Source organism: Astyanax mexicanus, chromosome 19 (assembly GCF_023375975.1).
Source record: "Astyanax mexicanus isolate ESR-SI-001 chromosome 19, AstMex3_surface, whole genome shotgun sequence".
In the NCBI taxonomy this organism is placed as follows: domain Eukaryota; kingdom Metazoa; phylum Chordata; class Actinopteri; order Characiformes; family Acestrorhamphidae; genus Astyanax; species Astyanax mexicanus.
The window spans coordinates 34,201,930-34,220,196 of record NC_064426.1 but is presented as its reverse complement, the minus strand read 5'-3'; the positions used below and the strand labels follow the sequence as shown (position 1 = coordinate 34,220,196).

The 18,267-nt window shown below is 36.2% G+C and overlaps 1 protein-coding gene across 1 annotated transcript in view; it reads right to left on the bottom strand.

Moving 5' to 3' along the window:
* Positions 1-936: 936 nt before the first annotated feature.
* The window catches only part of cbx6b (chromobox homolog 6b), a 39,973-nt gene continuing 22,642 nt past the window's right edge, over positions 937-18,267 (bottom strand). Inside the window, exons 7-10 of the mRNA XM_049467875.1 lie at positions 13,216-13,480; positions 9,173-9,417; positions 6,726-6,905; positions 937-3,852 (exon numbers count right to left, since the gene is read on the bottom strand). Of these exons, the coding sequence (XP_049323832.1) occupies positions 3,619-3,852; positions 6,726-6,905; positions 9,173-9,417; positions 13,216-13,480 (924 nt within the window). The 3' untranslated portion in view covers positions 937-3,618. The remainder of the gene's footprint in view (positions 3,853-6,725; positions 6,906-9,172; positions 9,418-13,215; positions 13,481-18,267) is intronic.

The following is an 18,267-nucleotide window of genomic DNA, read 5'->3' as shown; positions in this document are numbered from 1 at the left end:
AGCTTCAAACCTTCATGTTCTCATTTGGGGCAGGATCACAAGTTCTAATCCACAGTCATACTGACCTGCATTCATCTGCTTCTTTTTTATACCTCATTCAGGGCAGCTAAGGTGAGTTTTATCTCTCATACCTCCTATTTACTATGATTCATTGGCATTCCTACCCAAGGCCTAAGGTTTAATTTGCCCACCAGAAACAAACTGCATTTACTCCTTTAGGGGAAGATCTCCAGGCTTAAATCCACATCCATAAAAATATACCCCATTTATTTTATTTAGCTGTGAATCCATTCTGTGTTTCCTTCAGGAAATGCATGTTTCTAGTTCAGAGAATTTAATCATTTTAAATGTGAAGAGTTTCATGTTGTTCAGAGAAGGAGTTTGGTCACATGACAACCAGAAGAATCTGCAGAATCTTTCAGCTTATTGAAGTTAGGTCAAAATATGTAATGTGTTCTGTAAAATGGCACACACACGTAATTTATAAAATATGTAAATAACTGATTAATTGCATAGAGAGAGCTTTTTCTTACTGTTCACTTGAGGAGGTCCCTATGTCTCCCTGTCTCTACATTTTCAATGTAGTTTTATTGTCAATGACTGATGGCCACTTCAGCCCTTATTAAGGAGATGTTTTTAGATGCATGGACATGGTGTCGATACCATCAAGTCCTCAACCCCACAGAAGAATTTTGAATAAAAAAAATACACGAAGAAGAACAAATTTCTGGTTCAGACAATCCAAACCTCTGGTAGCGAAACAAAGTTACAAATAGTTTTTTCATTTTCCGATTCTGAATTTTCAATTACGAAAAGAATGATTTATTGATTCATTAAATAATCCACTTTGAAAATGAAATTCAGGTGAAAATAAACAATCAGGCAAAGTAATTATTTATAATGTTTTGCTAAGAAAGGTTTCAGAGCTTCCGAAGAAACCAGCAAACCAACATGTTTTTATTTCTTTGAATATAAGTTATTACTTATGTACACATCAAGAATATGACAGCACAGTGACCACACAAGTGCAAATTGCACAAATAACAGGCATCACATTAACAACAGCAATTGTGCTGGACATCAATGAGCTCCAGAAGAGAGAATCAGTGAAGTAACTGGACAATCAATCAGTCAATCCATCAATCAATCAGTCAATTAATCAATCAATCAATCAGTCACTCAATCAGACAATCTCAGATAATTTCCGTTCATTTATCACATCTCACCCTTGCGTTATAATATTGCATGCCATTTCATATATCACTCACATTAATGTGCAAAACTTCTAGTATCTTCTTGGCGTTTTTCTGTAGTTGCCACAAACATGCCTACACCCCCAAAGGTGCAGCATTGGCATGGTTGGTGCGGCTGGTCCAGTCCGTGCTGGTGTTTGTGGTTAAAATTGTGGCTTTAGACCTGTGCTTGTGTACAGCATCCTCAATTCAATACATTCAAACACTCTGATAAATATACAAGACATTAGATATAATATATGATACACGTACTGTATATTCAGTGTGCTGTACTGTATGATACACATAATTCACAGTCTTTAGTAAGTAATAGCAGAGCTGGAATGTATATTCAGTCACATTCATCAACAATGAGATGCAATGGAACACTATATTTGTGGGCATGTGGAATGTTTGAGAAGGACATTTGGCAATAAATAATTAAATAAACAAATAAATAAATAACTATATTTAAAAAGTCAATTCATTTTAACAGCTTAAAGAGATTTTGTGAAATCTTCTGGCTTTTTCAGTAGGACAGTGTTTTTCACTGGGCTCAGAAAGTATTTCCCATTATAAGCAGCCAGAACTGTAAGTATTGTGTGCATAGTATTGCTCATCTATACCATTATTTATGAATACTAAAATTATCAAATAAATTAAAATAAAAGGGCATCATGATGCCATGAAAGATCTCTGTACCATTCACAAAAAAGTAAACATATATGCTAATCACAAAACATGACTTGACCAATGACTGTATATAAAAAATGAGTACTTTGCATTTTTCTCAGTAATGCATTTTTCTTGGAATAAAATGGCCTATGTGATCTAATTAGCTGCTATCTAGCTGGATCAGATTAGCGTTGTTAGCCTAGTGTGAGACTTAGTAGTAGGACTGCATAATATTTGCATTGTTTGCATGTCATTTGCATGTCTGGGTCAGTGCTCTTGACCAATTTATTTTTTTGATCTGGGCTTGATTCCAAATATTGTTTAATACAGTATTTTTCCTTTTTTTTTCCTCATTACTGGGGCATAATGACCCTCTTGCAGTAGCTGGGGGGTTAAACTGGACTGTAGTAGCTTCAGTTTGTAAACAGTTTGACTGAAATCTAAATAATTTGGTAACTAAATACACTGACTGCACTTTTACTGTTAAAACCTTAAACATTAAACTAACAAAAATGGTTATGCAGTGGGAAAATCCAACCCCATTTGCTTCTGGTATTTAGGCTGTGCTCTAAACTCAATGAAGGCAGTCTGAGACACTTGGTCTGGGAGAAGGGAGCAGGCCTACCAAATATTTAAGTCAATTTAATCGCAAATTAAACCCCATGGCTGTTAGAAACTGGATAGTTTACAACAGCATCATCCCCAAAAATGGCTATGCAATGGACAAATCTATCCCTATTTGCTTCTAGTCTTTAGGCAGTGCTCTAAACTCAATGAAGGCAGTCTGAGACGCTTGGTCTGGGAGAAGGGAGCAGGCCTACCAAATAAGTATGTGAATTTAATCGTAAATTAGACAACATGGCTGTTAGAATTAGCATTGTTTACACTGGCATCACCACAAAAATGACTATGCAGTAGGAAAATCCATTGTCATTTGCTTCTGGTCTTTAGACAGTGCTATAAACTCAATGAAGGAAGTCTGAGACGCTTGGTCTGGGAGAGGGGAGCAGCCCTACCAAACATTTTAAACGTTTAATTGCAAATTTGATAACATGGCAGCCATGGTTTTGACTTAATTTCTCTGAATCTGAATGGAATGGAACCCTAAGTATGATGTCCATGCTTATATACAGTCATTGGACTAATTTAACCAGTTAGAATCAGCATTGTTCACATCAGCATCACCACAGAATCAAAAGTGACAGGAAAATGTACAAAAAAAATAATGAAACAAAACCCAGTACAAAAAAATACAGTACAAAAAATACCATAAGAGAAATAAACAGGCTGATATAAGAGTGTTCTGACCCTTAGGTGAATGTGTTCAAAGTAAAACGAGAACAATGTGTCGTGTAGCACTGCCATAGACTGTTCACCTCCAACATCTGGGATGAAAAGTGAATCTGGACACCGCATCAAAGCCGACATCACCTTCAAAGCGGACGTCAATTCCCTCCTTCTTTCCGATGGCGCTGATCTCCTTTCAAAACAGCTAAATGTTTCAAGCAAATAAAAGCCCGTCAGTTCTGTCTGCAGGTTGATGTTTGAGCCATTCAGCTCCCAGAAAACGTCTCAGAGAACCCATTAAGACGTAATGGATGATAACGATGACTGTCTCTCATATGAACCTTCTTACTGATACTAAACAACTTTCACCTGCCTCTGCCTCACCCACCCTAAAGATGACCATCACATGCCCTCCTGCAGACCCTCACTGCCGTACGCTAGCGTGATGATCGCAGTGTTCAGCCGGCTGCTTGGTGACTCCACCGAACACCTCCACCTCGCGGCTGTTCCAGGGAACGATGTTACCCAGCATGCCCGTGCTGCAGTGGGCGAGGGCGTAGAGCTCGGCGTGAGTGAGCACCCGGTCCCACAGGTTAAACTGAGAGAGCTCTCCCACCAGAGCCCGCGAGGCCACAAAGCGAAGCCCACCCATGGAACTCTGCAGGAGAGGAAAAGACAATATTCAATAATGGTTAAGCCAAAAATCAATAATTTCGAGAGAGTTTCTCATGAGAAATCGATTATAAACACTGATTTTCCTTTTTATAGACTTTTCAGATATCATTCTTACAGGCTTCAACATGACTGCTAGGACCGTTTTAAAGTATGGGACATACTTTTATTTCTGTCAAAATATTCTACACTACAGCAATGATAATCAGGTCTATTTGAACTTATTAAATTCATATGGGTTAAAAATGATCTACTGGCTGCTCAGTTTAGCATGACCACCTTATGGTTTACCTGTCAGAAACCAAACATGTCTTGACTTAATCAATGCATTCCAGGGCATTGATCCCATTTTCTCCCCAATTTAGCACAGCCAATTACCCAATCCACTTACTATGACTCCCCCTATCACTAGTAATGCCCCAACACACCAGGAGGTTGAAGACTAACACATGCTTCCTCTGATACATGTGAAGTCAGCCACCGATTCTTTTCGAGAGAGAGCCATCTACCCACCCGGAGGGAGCAGGGCCAATTTTGCTTTCTCCGAGCGGCGGCAGCTTGATGGCAAAGCTGCATGAGCGGGAGTTCGACACTGAGGCTTGGTTGATCCTGTGCTCTGTTTCATCCAAATAAATTGTAAAATAAATAATGCTGTTGGCCTATATGGACAAAAGTATTGGGACACCTTCTTATTCATAGTTTTTTCTATATATAAATCTTTTTTGTTGGAATAACAGTCTCTACTGTCCACAGTAGTTAACAGAGTGTTAACAATAAACTACATCACTGCAGTAAAGCTGAGAACATGAAGATATCTCCAGGTATGGTGAAGAATTGGTGCCAAATTAAAAAGCCATTACTGCAAATAGAAGTAAAGCGCTTTTTCATCCTTCCATCCAACCGTTTTTTGAATTTGTGTGGTGATGAAATGTAAAATGTAATTCAAAAGGCACAAGGGAAACATTTGACTTAATTCCAATCATAGTGAAAAGTCTGCTGTGTAGGAAAGCTGGTAGACTATGAAGAAAAAAATATGTAATTAACTCTAATTAACTCTAATTAACTTTAACATTTAAATTCCCTACCCATTCAGGCTTATGTGGGCTTTCTCAGAATTCTCAGTAATTATATATTTTTTCCTAAATAAATCACATGACCTTTTCTGGTATATTTCTGAGAATATTCCCTTCTTATTTCCAACCATGTGACTTTATCCCAAAGGCCAGTGGCCATTAAAGCTGTGGCTTAAAAGAAGCACAGCCCCAGTAAAAGCAGGAAAAACTCAGCAGTAAACTGGACAGGCTGAGGAAGTCTTTAATGAAAGGAGGAGAAAAGCAGAATTTAATGAGGGAGTGATGAAGATAAGAGAGAGAGATGCACACAGGAAATGAGTGGATAGAGGACCGAAGAGACTTAATTGAGTTTGCAGAAGCCCTGAGGTTTTCCAATTCCAACTGGTTTTGCTAGAGCAGAAACAGCAGCTTTCTAACAACTGCAGGACTAGAACCAGTAACTGCACTCAGTAACCGACTGTAAAAAAGTAAATGGAAGTTTTGTGGGTATACTGTTTGTGAAATAATAAAGAACTGCAGCGATTCTTCTGCTTCACACTGATGTATGTTTGATGAAACTCCATTGTGAAAAACAGTGAAAACTGCACTTCTTTTCCACAGCCATGCTTTTGTAATGTGTGCAACATATGGTTTTGCATTCTCTTGTTAAAAAAAAGACACAGGCTTTTTTGTCATGTTGCCTTATATAACATACTATAAAAAGAACATAAACTTAATTAAATAGCAACATTAGCAAATATAAGTTTTAGTGTCCAAAATGTCTGTCTCTACTACGCTAGTGGTGGTGGTAAATTACCCAGCTATGGTTAGCAACCTTACCGAAGCTCGGTGATTACCTGTTCAGCAGAAAATAAGAAAGCTCATTGTTTCCACACTGTTTGCATGCTGGCAACCCTGGGTGTGGAAATGGGACTGGGGGAATGGCATTGTGCAGATTTGGAGGTTAAAAACCACAGATTACTGTGACGTACCACACAATTCAGGATACTGGCTGAAGCTCTTCTGACAAGAGCTGTCAGTGCTTAAATCTAGCTTTTTTTCTTAATATCTGATGATACATCCTGAAAATTTAATGAGTCACTACAGAAAATAGAATATTTAATGGTCCTTTAAGAAGGTTTTTAAATTTCCCTGTAAAGTTGCCATTTGGGAGATTCTTTGTTTTTTGTCCAATAGTGATAAAATGTTGTGTAATTTTATTTTGTATATACTGTGTTTTGATTTGATTTTACAAATCCTCTAAATAAAAAACATGTAAAGATAGTTTTAAAATAAACCCTTTAACAAATGTTAAAATGCTGTTTGCAGATTTTTTTAAGCATATAGTCAGCATATTGGAAGAAACCAACCCTGTCACAAAAAAAACATTGCATCTACAAAAACTTTACAGGGTATTTTCATTGATTCATACAACATAAACAATGTAAAGAATCACTGCTAAATTATATTAAATTATGTCAAAGTTTTTAACATGAAAATGTCAATATATAAAAATAATATTTTTTTAATTACATAAAATTACAGTAATTGTCAATTGAAACTGATAAACGTGTTCTCTGTTAAAGACATTAAATTGTTCTCACCTAGAAACATGTAAACTGAGTGAGGGAGCCCAGAATGTTTGCACATGACTGCACATACACATATGTGTCACATACACCATATGTGACCTATTGGTATTTTGCATTAAATCTACACGCAGAGCGGAAGTGCAGCCAATTGAGCGATTCTGTGCTATCGCTCCATAAATCTGGTCACCCAGCATCTGAGCCAGGGAATGACTCACCTGTTCCTGGCCCAGGATAAGTGTTCCTCCAGGCCGGATGGAGTGGCGGACTGCCAGGTCCTTCCCCTCACCTTTCAGCTTGCCCCCCAGATAGACGTGCCACACTCCAGCTCGTCTGTTCCAACTGACACACACATGCTGCCATGCGTTTACTGTCAGGTTCAGGGTGAACTGCGCCACCTACAGAAGGGAAGGACATTAAATCAATTAAAAAACAGCGTTTCTGATATTTCATAATATTTCATTAGCACACATTTTATGTGAGACAGCTCCCTGGGGTTCCATCCCTAGAGCTGCATAAATGCTTGCATATTAAACTATAAAATCATAAGCAGAGCTTACGAGGAAAAGGCTGAATCGCATTAAAACTGAGTCTCATGAGTGCCTATTAGGTTACTATTTTGAGGAAAAACACAACCTCAGGGATGCTCATTCCAGTGGAGTCCTGTCAACACCATGCTGAAATTCAGCTACCAGTTTAAAGAGTAGCAGAGGAATCAGGGAACGGTAACAATATGCCACTCACAGCACAGTCCTGTCTACATGTGACAGCTTAGCTGGAAACACAGTCAAAAAAATTGACAAAAAAAATAATACTCTCCGTATTGCTGTAAAACTCGGCAGCAAGTTATGTCTCAGGCAGATATGTAAATAATTATAAGTGTGATCTAATTAAAATGAAACATTGTGGGCCCTATTCATTCCTTTTCACGCCTTGTGCCTGCCTGCGCTGTTAAAATAGCAACGAAGTTTAGGAATATATCTACACTGATGGGTGTGGTGGTCTGAAAATAAGGTGTGTTCACGTAAATATCTGGCGTGTTTCTATCTTGGTGGCAGAAGGTGAATTTTTTCTCTCCCCACATCACTCCAAAGGGAGATGCGCTTTCCTCTAAGCGCGCTGGGATGCTACTCGGCAATGATGCATAAGTAGCAGTTCAAAAAAAGGCGTGGCTGACTTCACATGTATTGGAGGAGGCATGTGCTAGACTTCACCACCCTCCTGGTGTTGGGTCGTTACTAGTGATAGGGAGAGTCCTAATGGGTGTGTTGGGTAATTAGGCATGTAAACTAGGAGGAAATGGGGGAAACAAAAAGAAATAAAATAAACTAAACAGCCAGTCAGAGGGAGGCTATTTTGGGTAGTCTACCTCTTAGTGATAACAGTTGGCTAGACATGCTTTTACAACACATTTGAAGACATTTTGCCTAGTTGTCAGACTTGGATGGGGGCACATCATTGGACAAGAGAAGCAGGATGGTTGTTTAGACATCTTCCAAGACATCCATCAGCCATCCATCAGCCAGCTATCGTCACGTCAATGGACTAGAACCTCTTTGTATGTAAAGACGATTCCAGGTTCTGTTTTAGATCCGATATTAGTGATACAGAGCAATACAGTATGTGCACGCCATATCGCTTGCCTCTCTTGGCAGGCCTTCCAACTGGCTTTTTTTCAGCAGGATAATGCTCGCCCACATACAGCAAGTGATTCCCAGGAATGCCCCCCCAGATTTCAACACTTCTTTTTGTTTTTTGATCAATCAAGTTTTTACAGGACCAGCTGGTATGCCAGCTTCGGCAACCTTTAAGTATGTGCACGACATCCTTTGGCCATATGTGTTGGCAGGGCTTGGCAGGGCTTCCAACTGAGATTTTTCAGCAGGTTTGCATCTTGACAACCGGGGTGTGGAAATGGGACTGGGGAATGGCAGCGTGCAGATTTGGAGGTTAAAACTCACACAAATTGATATCCCACAGTTCAAATAATAGGATACTGGCTGAAGCTCTTCTGACAAGAGCTGTTGGTGCTTAAACTTAGCATATTTTCTTGCATAATATCTGATGATGTATCCTGATCATGTTATGAGTTACTGCAGAAAATTTAATATTTAATGGTCCTTTAAGAAGGTCTTTTCATTTCCCTGTAAAATTGTTATTTTGGATTTTTTTGTTTTTTTTCCAGTAGTGACGAAAGGTTGTGTAATTTTTAGGGCTTATTACTATCCTCTTATTAGGGCTTTCAACTGGGATTTTTCAGCAGGATAATGCTCACCCACATACAGCAATGGCTTCCCAGAAATGTCCCCCCAGATTTCAACACCTCTTTGTGTATTTCAAGCAATCGAGTGTTTATGGGAAGTCATCTTCGGCAGCCTTCAAGGATTATACACAGGATCTACAGGCCCAGCAGCAACATCTGTTTTTAAATGTGCAGCACGATACAACTGGGAACCTGTATACTTCCAAAACCAACAGTATCTCACCTTGTATCCAGGCTACCCATTAAAAAGTCATTATTACATTCAAATTAAATTAACTATTGTTCAGGAATGGCACAATCTGATACAAAATAAATGGAAAAATAGCTGTAGATGACCTAAAACAGGCTATGGCACATTGGTATTCAGTATGTCACGTTTCACAGCATTGGTGCAGTGTGTACCTCATTATTGATGATAAACTCTATGGGGCCGTGCACCAGCTGCTGCAGCACCAGCTCATGACTCTGCTCTGGCACGGCGTAAGAAAATCCAGTTCCCAGGACGCTCTGCGTGGGTCTCAGCCACATGCAGACGGTGATGGCGTGGAGGGCAGGCATGGTGTGTTTCACTACAGCGTACATAGAGCTGCTCCTCACAGGAAACGAGAGCCTGTAACCTTCTGGAAACCTGTTCTCAGACAGACCTGCTGAAAACACATAGCCATATATATATATGAACTGGATTAATGAAATGTATACTTCTGATATATTATCAGTCTATAGGTTTAACTTACATATCATCAATGTCACAATAAAATTCATAGTAAATTCATAGTACTGAAATATGATGAATATATGAAGATACTGGACATCCTTCATACTCAATCAAAAGAAATGTGTTTGAGGTATTATTAGCACTATTTTCCCCTTTATTGTCTTTCAGTACATGATATAAAAGGAAAGGGATGGAAATGTATTTTATCACCACTGAATACAGTGAGTGCTGCATACAGTATATGCTAGAGCTGGGCAATATATTGTTATTCTATTAATATATTGTGATACATTTTTTTATCGTATGGACAATATACTTCAATAAGAACACAGAACACTGATACTTGTACACAGAACACTTGTACATTTCATTACAGAGAGAGTAAAACATCCTGTTTAATTGAACAATGTGCAGCAAAAAAAAAAAATGACTGTACTACTGTATGCATGAAACAGCATTAGAACAACAAAATCAGTCAGATTCAAATATTTTTTTTTACTTAACCAGGTTATTAACTGAATTTTCTTTTGTATGTATTTGTTTATTCATTGTCTTTGTTTTTGTTGTCTGTTCTGACACAGAGATACGAGCATGTTTTTCTGTACTGTAAGTAAATTCCACCAACTTGTTGTGTGGTCATTAATAAATAATTTAATTGAATTGAATTAAACAGCCGAATCTGTAACTGTCTTTTTAAATATCGTAATACAATATGTTTATCATATAGTCGTAGCTCTATAAGCACATGATTACATACACCAAAGGCAGTGGCTTACTGTTCATATTGATATTGGAATTATATCATATTGACCGAAATGATTAAAAAATAAACGACCACAAAGGTGTTTCCATGTTTCCTTTCTAATGGGGAAGCTGTAAACAAAACTGTAATAATACCTTTCTTTCAAAGTCATACAAGTGCTGAAGATTAATTTACACAGATTTCTCTTCTAAAAACTGTTTATTTGGGTGAGTAAAGAGCTTCCGTTTTTTTTACAGTATTTAGTCCAAGGGTAAGCGCTAGCTGCGGTTAGCAATGCTAGACAGCACTAATTTAGCAGTGCTAGCCGCAGTTAGCAGCACTTAGCGCTAGTAAATGCTGCCCGAATGCCCGATAGCACTAGACTAAGGAGTGTTCCGGTAACCCAGGGCACTATCAGCTAGCGGTTTGCCCCACGTAGAGTACAGCAAGGAGGAAGAGGAGGAAGGAAACCTCAGCTATGAATGTTGGGGATAAATATTTCCTGCCATTCCAGAGGATTGAACCAGGTCCAAGCTTACTTTTCACGTCTTTTGGCCAAAACTGCTATTTAAAAAGTCATAATCTGAGTCAAATATACTCTCAACCAATTTATATACTGTAGTTAATATCACTTAATTGTACCCAAACCACTATATTACTTGTTTTTATGCTGTTCTTTAAAACATACTAATTAATATATTATTTTAATTTGATGTTCATTATTGATAGTCTTTAGATTTAGAGTTTTAGACCACTAGGAGAGATTCATTTTTGAGAATCTGGCTCTAAAACTAAATCCTTAAGCAGTAAACAGAAGTCCTCTGCCAACAAAATCCACAATCGCTAACTGAAACAGTATTTAATGCATGTAGTTAACAATCACTAATAGCAAATGCCAGCAACGTATCTATCAATAATTCATGCTCTGTTCTACAAAGAATAGCAGTCTTTAGTAAAAGTACCAATACGTGTTTAATCATACATGAAGTCGCTTTAAGCTTATGTCGAATCTGATGAAATCCTTGGTTTATTGGTGCAACAACACAGCAGGTTATCTCCTGAATACCATGATAAGAGCACCATCACACGATCCAATCCGCCCCAAAACCTCAGCCAAATCAATCCTGTGCTGGATGAATAGAAGGAGTGCAGAAGGCGAAACGTGATATAGAGTAAGATGTATTGGACTGTCTATTTATAGCCCCTCAGTGGGCGGCTAAATATTGAACAGTTCTGCATAATTGATCCAGCGCACTGAAGCGGTAATGAGTTTTCCGTTAAAAATCAACCTTTTCTAAAAAACTGTAATTGCAGACACTGTAAGGCCTTGAGAATATTCTGCAGAAAGTCTCTCCTGGCTTCTGTTTGTGTTTATGGTTTCTTTTTAATATAGAATTTCTTTTCTTTTTTATGATTTTGCTGAAGATTTGCAATATGCAAATAAATAGATTTGGATATGCAAATAAATGTAAGAAGCAAAAAATATTGTCAATTGATAAAAAAAAATGTATCATATTAATCACAACAATATTCTGTGATTAATCGTGATTAATCAAGTTAAAATGCTAGAACCTCTTCTACAACTTCTTAGCAAGGAGGGAGACAAAACAAATGTTTTGAAATAAATGTGTATTATGGTATGAATAGTAAACTGGCTTCAATATTGTATCTTTTTGTAGTTTTGATGGTTTTGAATTAGATTTGTTTATAGTAAAAATGTTAAAGCTTTATCATGAAACCTAACAAAGCTCAGACAAGGATGCTTTAATAGAGCTTCTTACATTTCCAGCGTTTGTCCGACATTCATATCCAGAGTAATTTACACTTTAATCTTGTTACACAGGAAGGAAAATGAGCGTAAGGACTTTTAAACCAGTTAAAACAGAGAGACTATGTAAAAAAAAGGGCGGTAACTTCTAAATAGTGCACGCAAAGTTTCTGTTTTAACCATTGAATCATATTAAAATAAATTAATAAAGCTGAAAATTATGTTCTGACACTGTGTTTGTTTAAGTATAAGAAAATAATGGTTTGTAGGATGGAGAGCAGTGTCTTCACTAGGACTGCAGCTAATGATTTTTTGGTAGTCAACTAATCTGGTGATTTTTTTTTATTAGTCAGCGATTAGGAAATCACCAGTCAATGTCACCTGTTGTATAGTAATAAAGCTTGACAGCTTATTTAAATGTATTTACAGCAATCATCAATGCATGTTATCACAATGTAATAAAACGTAAAAATGTAATAAATGAATTATTTATTGTATTAAATAATAGAAATAAAAGTGAAAGCAGTCTATCAAATGAAGAAAAAACATAAAGAAATAAAGAAATTAAGTAATTTTTTCAAAAATGTGTCAAAATGTTATTTTTTTCAAGCCAAACCTAGGAGCTGTGCAATTATTGGCAACTTTTTTGATGCCATTTCTAACGTGTTATTTAGCTGTCAGATATTCTATATAAAATATATAAATGTATATATTATATTTACTAAATAAAACATTAAGAAGTCCCTTTCTAAATGTGTAAGATTCTGTTTCTGTGTTGCTCAGATGATATAATACTTGGTTTTGTGTTTGTTTTTTATGGGTTTAAATGAAAATTGAAGTTAAAACGAATTGACATTTTTTCACAACAATTATTCAACCATTAAAATTTGAGTGAACACATTTTTATAATTGATGATTAATCGACTAATTGCAGACTAGTTGTTGGGTTATTATAATTACATAGGTCCAAATAGGACTTAAATTCAGTAAAAGTAAACAGTCTGAGCCTGTAATTTCAATAGGAGAATGGAAATGTAATATTGTAATATAGAATGATATTATATACTGTCTCTAATGCTTGTTTTTTTTTTATATCACCAAAACTAATCAAAAAACAATTATGTTATGTTTCAGTAATTCTGGTTTACTAGTGATACACTAGCCAGTATATTTAACATTGCTCATTTTTACTCTTCATGTCTTTCTTTTCTTTCTCTCACCTTGCTCTAGGCTGCTGATGCGCTGGTGGATAGCGTCCAGGCCTTGGTCAATGTGATCTTGATGTTTCTGAGACTGTTGTCGAAGGTTTTTCCTCTCCTCCTCCAGCAGCTTCATCCTTCTCTTCAACTCTTCCTCCAGATCCTCCACTTTCCTCTGTACCGCTGCCCCCTGACCCTTGCTGGTGCTCTGGACCTTGATCTCGCTTTTTTGTCCCGTCTCTGTGAGGTTGTGAGTCAACGGAATCGCCAAAGGAACCATTTCTGACTGCGAATTAATAAAACTACAGTTATTCAGATCTTTAGATTCTTATTTAAGAAAAGCAATGGAAAATCAAAGGAATCATTTGGTGAAAAATCAGACTTTCTAGCTTTTCCATATATATGCAAACTTGCCTCAAGACATGTTTAGTTACTAAAGTAGTTTTTAATAAATTAGCTTACATAGTTTCTTAAACAATCTACCATTTTTTCGGCTATAGAAACTGACAAAATAGCACAACAGAACTGTACTTTTGCACACTTTCAGGCATAACAATTTGCCATACAATGTTTAAAAAAGCACACTCAGGTCTTTATTAGAGTACTAAATATTGTTAAAGCCAGTTTGTGATGATTTGTGCATCTTCAGTGTTAATTCTGAGATATTTAGCTACAGTTTTGCTGCTTGTTAGTGAAATTTGCACAAAAACTTCACTAAGAAACTTCAGAGAGAAAACATGTTTTGAATGCTTAATTTGACCTTTGAGGAAAGGGTCCATTTAAGTACTTTTTTCAAATATATGTCAAAATGTCTTTTTTCCATGCAAATCTTTGAGATGTAAATTTATTGGCAACTTTTTTTAATGCCGTTGCAAACTTTTATTCTGGTTACATCTTTAAATTGTTCTTTAACTGTCAGATGTTCTACATAAAGTCATTATATTTACTAAAACATTAAGAAATCCCTTTCTAAATGTGTAAAATTATGTAGTGTTGCTCAGACAATATAATACTTGTTTTTGTGTTTCTAATTTCTTATGGGTTTAAATAAACAAATTTAAAGTGAAAATAAATGGACATTTTTCCATATAAAAACACTTTAAAAGATAATGTAATGTAATAAAAACTTTTTAGTGTGAAAAAGTCATGTGACTTTATAATTTTGTATAAGAAAAGGCTACAATGTAATGTTTTAAAACACTATGTTTTAAATAAATTGATTCAGTTTCAAATCTGAGATTGAGGTCAACATTCGCCAGGGGTCTTAATGACAGGTAAGAAATATTTATCCAGGCAAAATTCTTGCTGTCTGGAGTTAACATGGTTCTATATGCATTTACTACTTGAAGAATGTCTTTTTAAATGGCTATGGATTACAGAAGAACAGGAATTTGGAGTTTTAAATCTTGTATCTTGAATTAGTATGACTTAGGAGTAGGTAATATAGTAAAACAAAACTCAGTTTTAGTGATTTTCAGTTACAATTTAGATTTATTTTATTCTTATATAACGTTTAAAGTTTAAATCGTTTTATTGCTTTTCCTATTTGTAGGTAAGCCAAAATAGCAACAAACAACACAATTTAGAGCTATCAAAATATTCAGACCACCTTTATTTTCAAGGGAATCAAAACTGTGCAAGCACAATAAAACTTGTATAAAACTAATATAGAAATGAAAGTTTAACTTAGCCTACTTTAAATAATGGCAAGCAGCTCCCTTCAAACTCACAAGCAGCTTTCATACTGAGCAGGGTGCAAAAAGGAATCATTTCTTAATATTTTAATAATTTCTTAATAATTTCAGATTCCCAACTAACAGAGAACGTTATAAAAAAAAGGTTTAAAAGGTTTACAAAACATGTGACAGAATAATGGTTTTCATTATGTGACAGAATAATGGTTTGCATCACAATGTTTTTAGAACGTTTCTCATATAATGTTCCCATCTAGATGAATAGTAACATTATGAAAACGTTAAAAGTAAAATTCGCAAAAACATATGAAAAACAAAAACACTGTCACAAGTGACATTGCAGTGATGTTACCGGAATGTTTAAAAAATGGTTAAATAAATATGTTTTAAGAACATCCAGGAAACTTGACAGTCCTAAGACATATTGAATGTTTAATTTAACATCCAGAAAATGTTCTACTAACCAAAAATTGTGAGCTGGGTCGACTTTAATGGACCTACATTGCTTCTTTTTTGAAGTAAAGGCTATTTTTAGAAGATAGTAAAGAGTTCTTGCTTACAGACACAGACATTTAACTTGTTGCCATCACTGTGATGCAGGCGCGAGAAATATTGTGCATAGTGCAAATTCAGCACTAACCTCGCTGCAACATTAGTCTGGATTTATGACAGCAAAACCCACCATTACCCCACACTGCAGCAGCCTAAGCCATAAAATTACACTTCATCTCCTCAAAGCTCAGAATCATAATGTGCTTTCAACTGCATCCCTGCTTCCACGTGATCACACACGCTCACACCATCACAGATCACTCATGGATCATTGTGATAAAGGATGCAACCTGTCATTCCAGCACTACAGCAGGGGATGCTGTTTCTCATTTCGCTCTCACGCCTCACGCTGTGAAACTGTGACGTCTAATCGATGCTCTTCTGAGGGTTCTTCATTAGTGTAGAGGAAGTCGTGCATTATTGATCTCTCGTGGGGTTTTAATCACGCAAGCGTACGTGGCGTAGGAGCCCAACCACTGCAGCGTGGTGATAAAGCACAGAAATGGCAATGATGTCTCCATCTGAAGCCAAAAAATGCAGGAGTGTAAATCTCCCTGCTCTCGGCTTGGCGCTTCGTGAGCGGGGCACAAATGGGCTGTAGTCAGCAGGGAGCTAAACTTTACAGTCCCTTCATAACCACCCACCAGGCTGCTAATCACACACACAGGGTGTGTTAGTGTAGGGTCGTTCTGGAAATGATCACTCTGTGACTTTCGCTGTGTTAATACTCCTTTGCTAAGGGATAGAACTGCTTTCTTTTTATATCATAGGCATAAGCATAAACTAGACATCAGCTTTCAATTAGACATCAGAAGGATGTTGGACTTAGACAGTACTGACAGTGAATTTTAGTTGAAAATGACAGTCCTGGGTCTTAATACACTGAAAACAGCTTGCAGTCAAATACTGTTTTTACATTAAATGGTTCTCTAAGTGATGCCACGTGAGAACCTGCATTGATTCCACCAACAGTTCTTCTGTTGGGAACCAAACACCAAATCATACTAAACATCAGACAGATATTGAATTCTGCCTGTATAACACCTTGATTTAAAATTAACAACTATGTAGGGGTGCAAGAAAATATCGATATTGTATACCGAAAATCAATATTGTATATTGTAAACCTCAATCTTATCCACAATGGGCTGGTGTGGGTTTAGGTTTTTATTCCATTAAAGCAGAGGCACATCTGATTCTACTTGTTCAATCATCGATTCTCACCCATTAAACAAATATCAAATATCTCAATCATATTGTAAACATGTATATCATATAAATTACATTGAACCACAGTGGGTTTAAACCCTCCTTACTATAAAGATAGAGGTGTTGTTTTGTGTCGTTAAATCTCAGATAATCACTGATAAGGTAAAAAAGTAAACTTTTCTTTGAATCTTTGATTATATTACTATGTTAGTGGATTTTTATACTATGATTTTTCCTAAAATTTTATGCAAACTATCACAAATTATCACCTGCATCACAATACAAATCATATCGCCAGGTTCTCGCCAATACACAACCCTTCCTCTATGTGTAACAATGCTAGAATTTTGTGGGGGGGGGGTTAACCGATTTCACAACCAATGTTTAAACAGATAATATTGTTTAACTGTGTTGGTGGACAGGTAGCTAGGGGTTGGACTGGACTGGACTAACATCATAAACTAGATGTTAATGGTTTTATTTTGAATAAAAAAAGAATATTAGTGCATCTATTAAAGATCACATATTTTATTTTCTACTGTTTTTATTTGGTGCTTGTGTAGCTATAATAAAAAAAATCTTCTTCTTCTGACTTGACCCTAAAAAAATGAAAATGTCTTATGAACCTCTTAGATCTACACAAATGACTTTCTATTATTCTATTCCATTATATTATCAGAATTCACTGTGCTGTCTGCATAAACATAAACTTTTCTTTTACTCAGATTTTTTGCATAGTGTTATAGTTTTAAATATTACCTTGCTTACAGTATCACAACATACTGAATCGTAACCCTTGTACTGTGGCATGTATTGTATCACCATGTACAATCCAATAGATCCTGTAGGCTTAATATTAATGTCAATTATCCATCCAGATTAGTGCCACTGCAGGAGGGTCAGGTGTTCTATAGGTGGGTCTAAACACACTGAACAAAAGATGCATTGAAATGACTAGGTTCAAATATGTACATTATTTGTATTCAAATGCATGAAATGAAATGAAACAAATTTTAGTTTTTTTTTAAATTATTACAAAAAAGGTAAATCAAATGGTTCTGTAAATCATACCATATGAGATCCCCTTTATTGGTTCCAGCAACAGTTCTTCTGTTAGGAAGGTTAGACTAATATTTCTGCAACCTTAAAATGATTGAAACTTTTAAGTGAGCCTTGCAGTAACCTTCCAATCCCAACATTCAGGGAATCTAGAGGTATAAAAAATGTAAGGTTTTTATTTCCCCAGAACGTTTAGGTACCAGATATGACTTGTTTAAAAAAAAAAAAAAATAGAATGTTGCCTTAACCTTATGTAATGGTTCCCCTAAACTGTTAGGTAAACGTACTGCATTAGCTAGGTATCTTCCCAATATAATGATTAATGAATGTTAAACTAAAACTGCTAAACATACACAGTTTTAAATGTATAAGGTGTTAATAAGACACAGTCCTGGGACAAGGCAATGTGTATTGAAATGATTGGTTCAAATATGTACATTATTTCCATTCAAATCCATATAACACAAAATCGATTTTTGTTTTGTTTGTTTTTCTCACGCTCTTACAAATAAGGGTAAATCAAATGGTTCTCTAAGTGATACATATGAGAACCTCTATT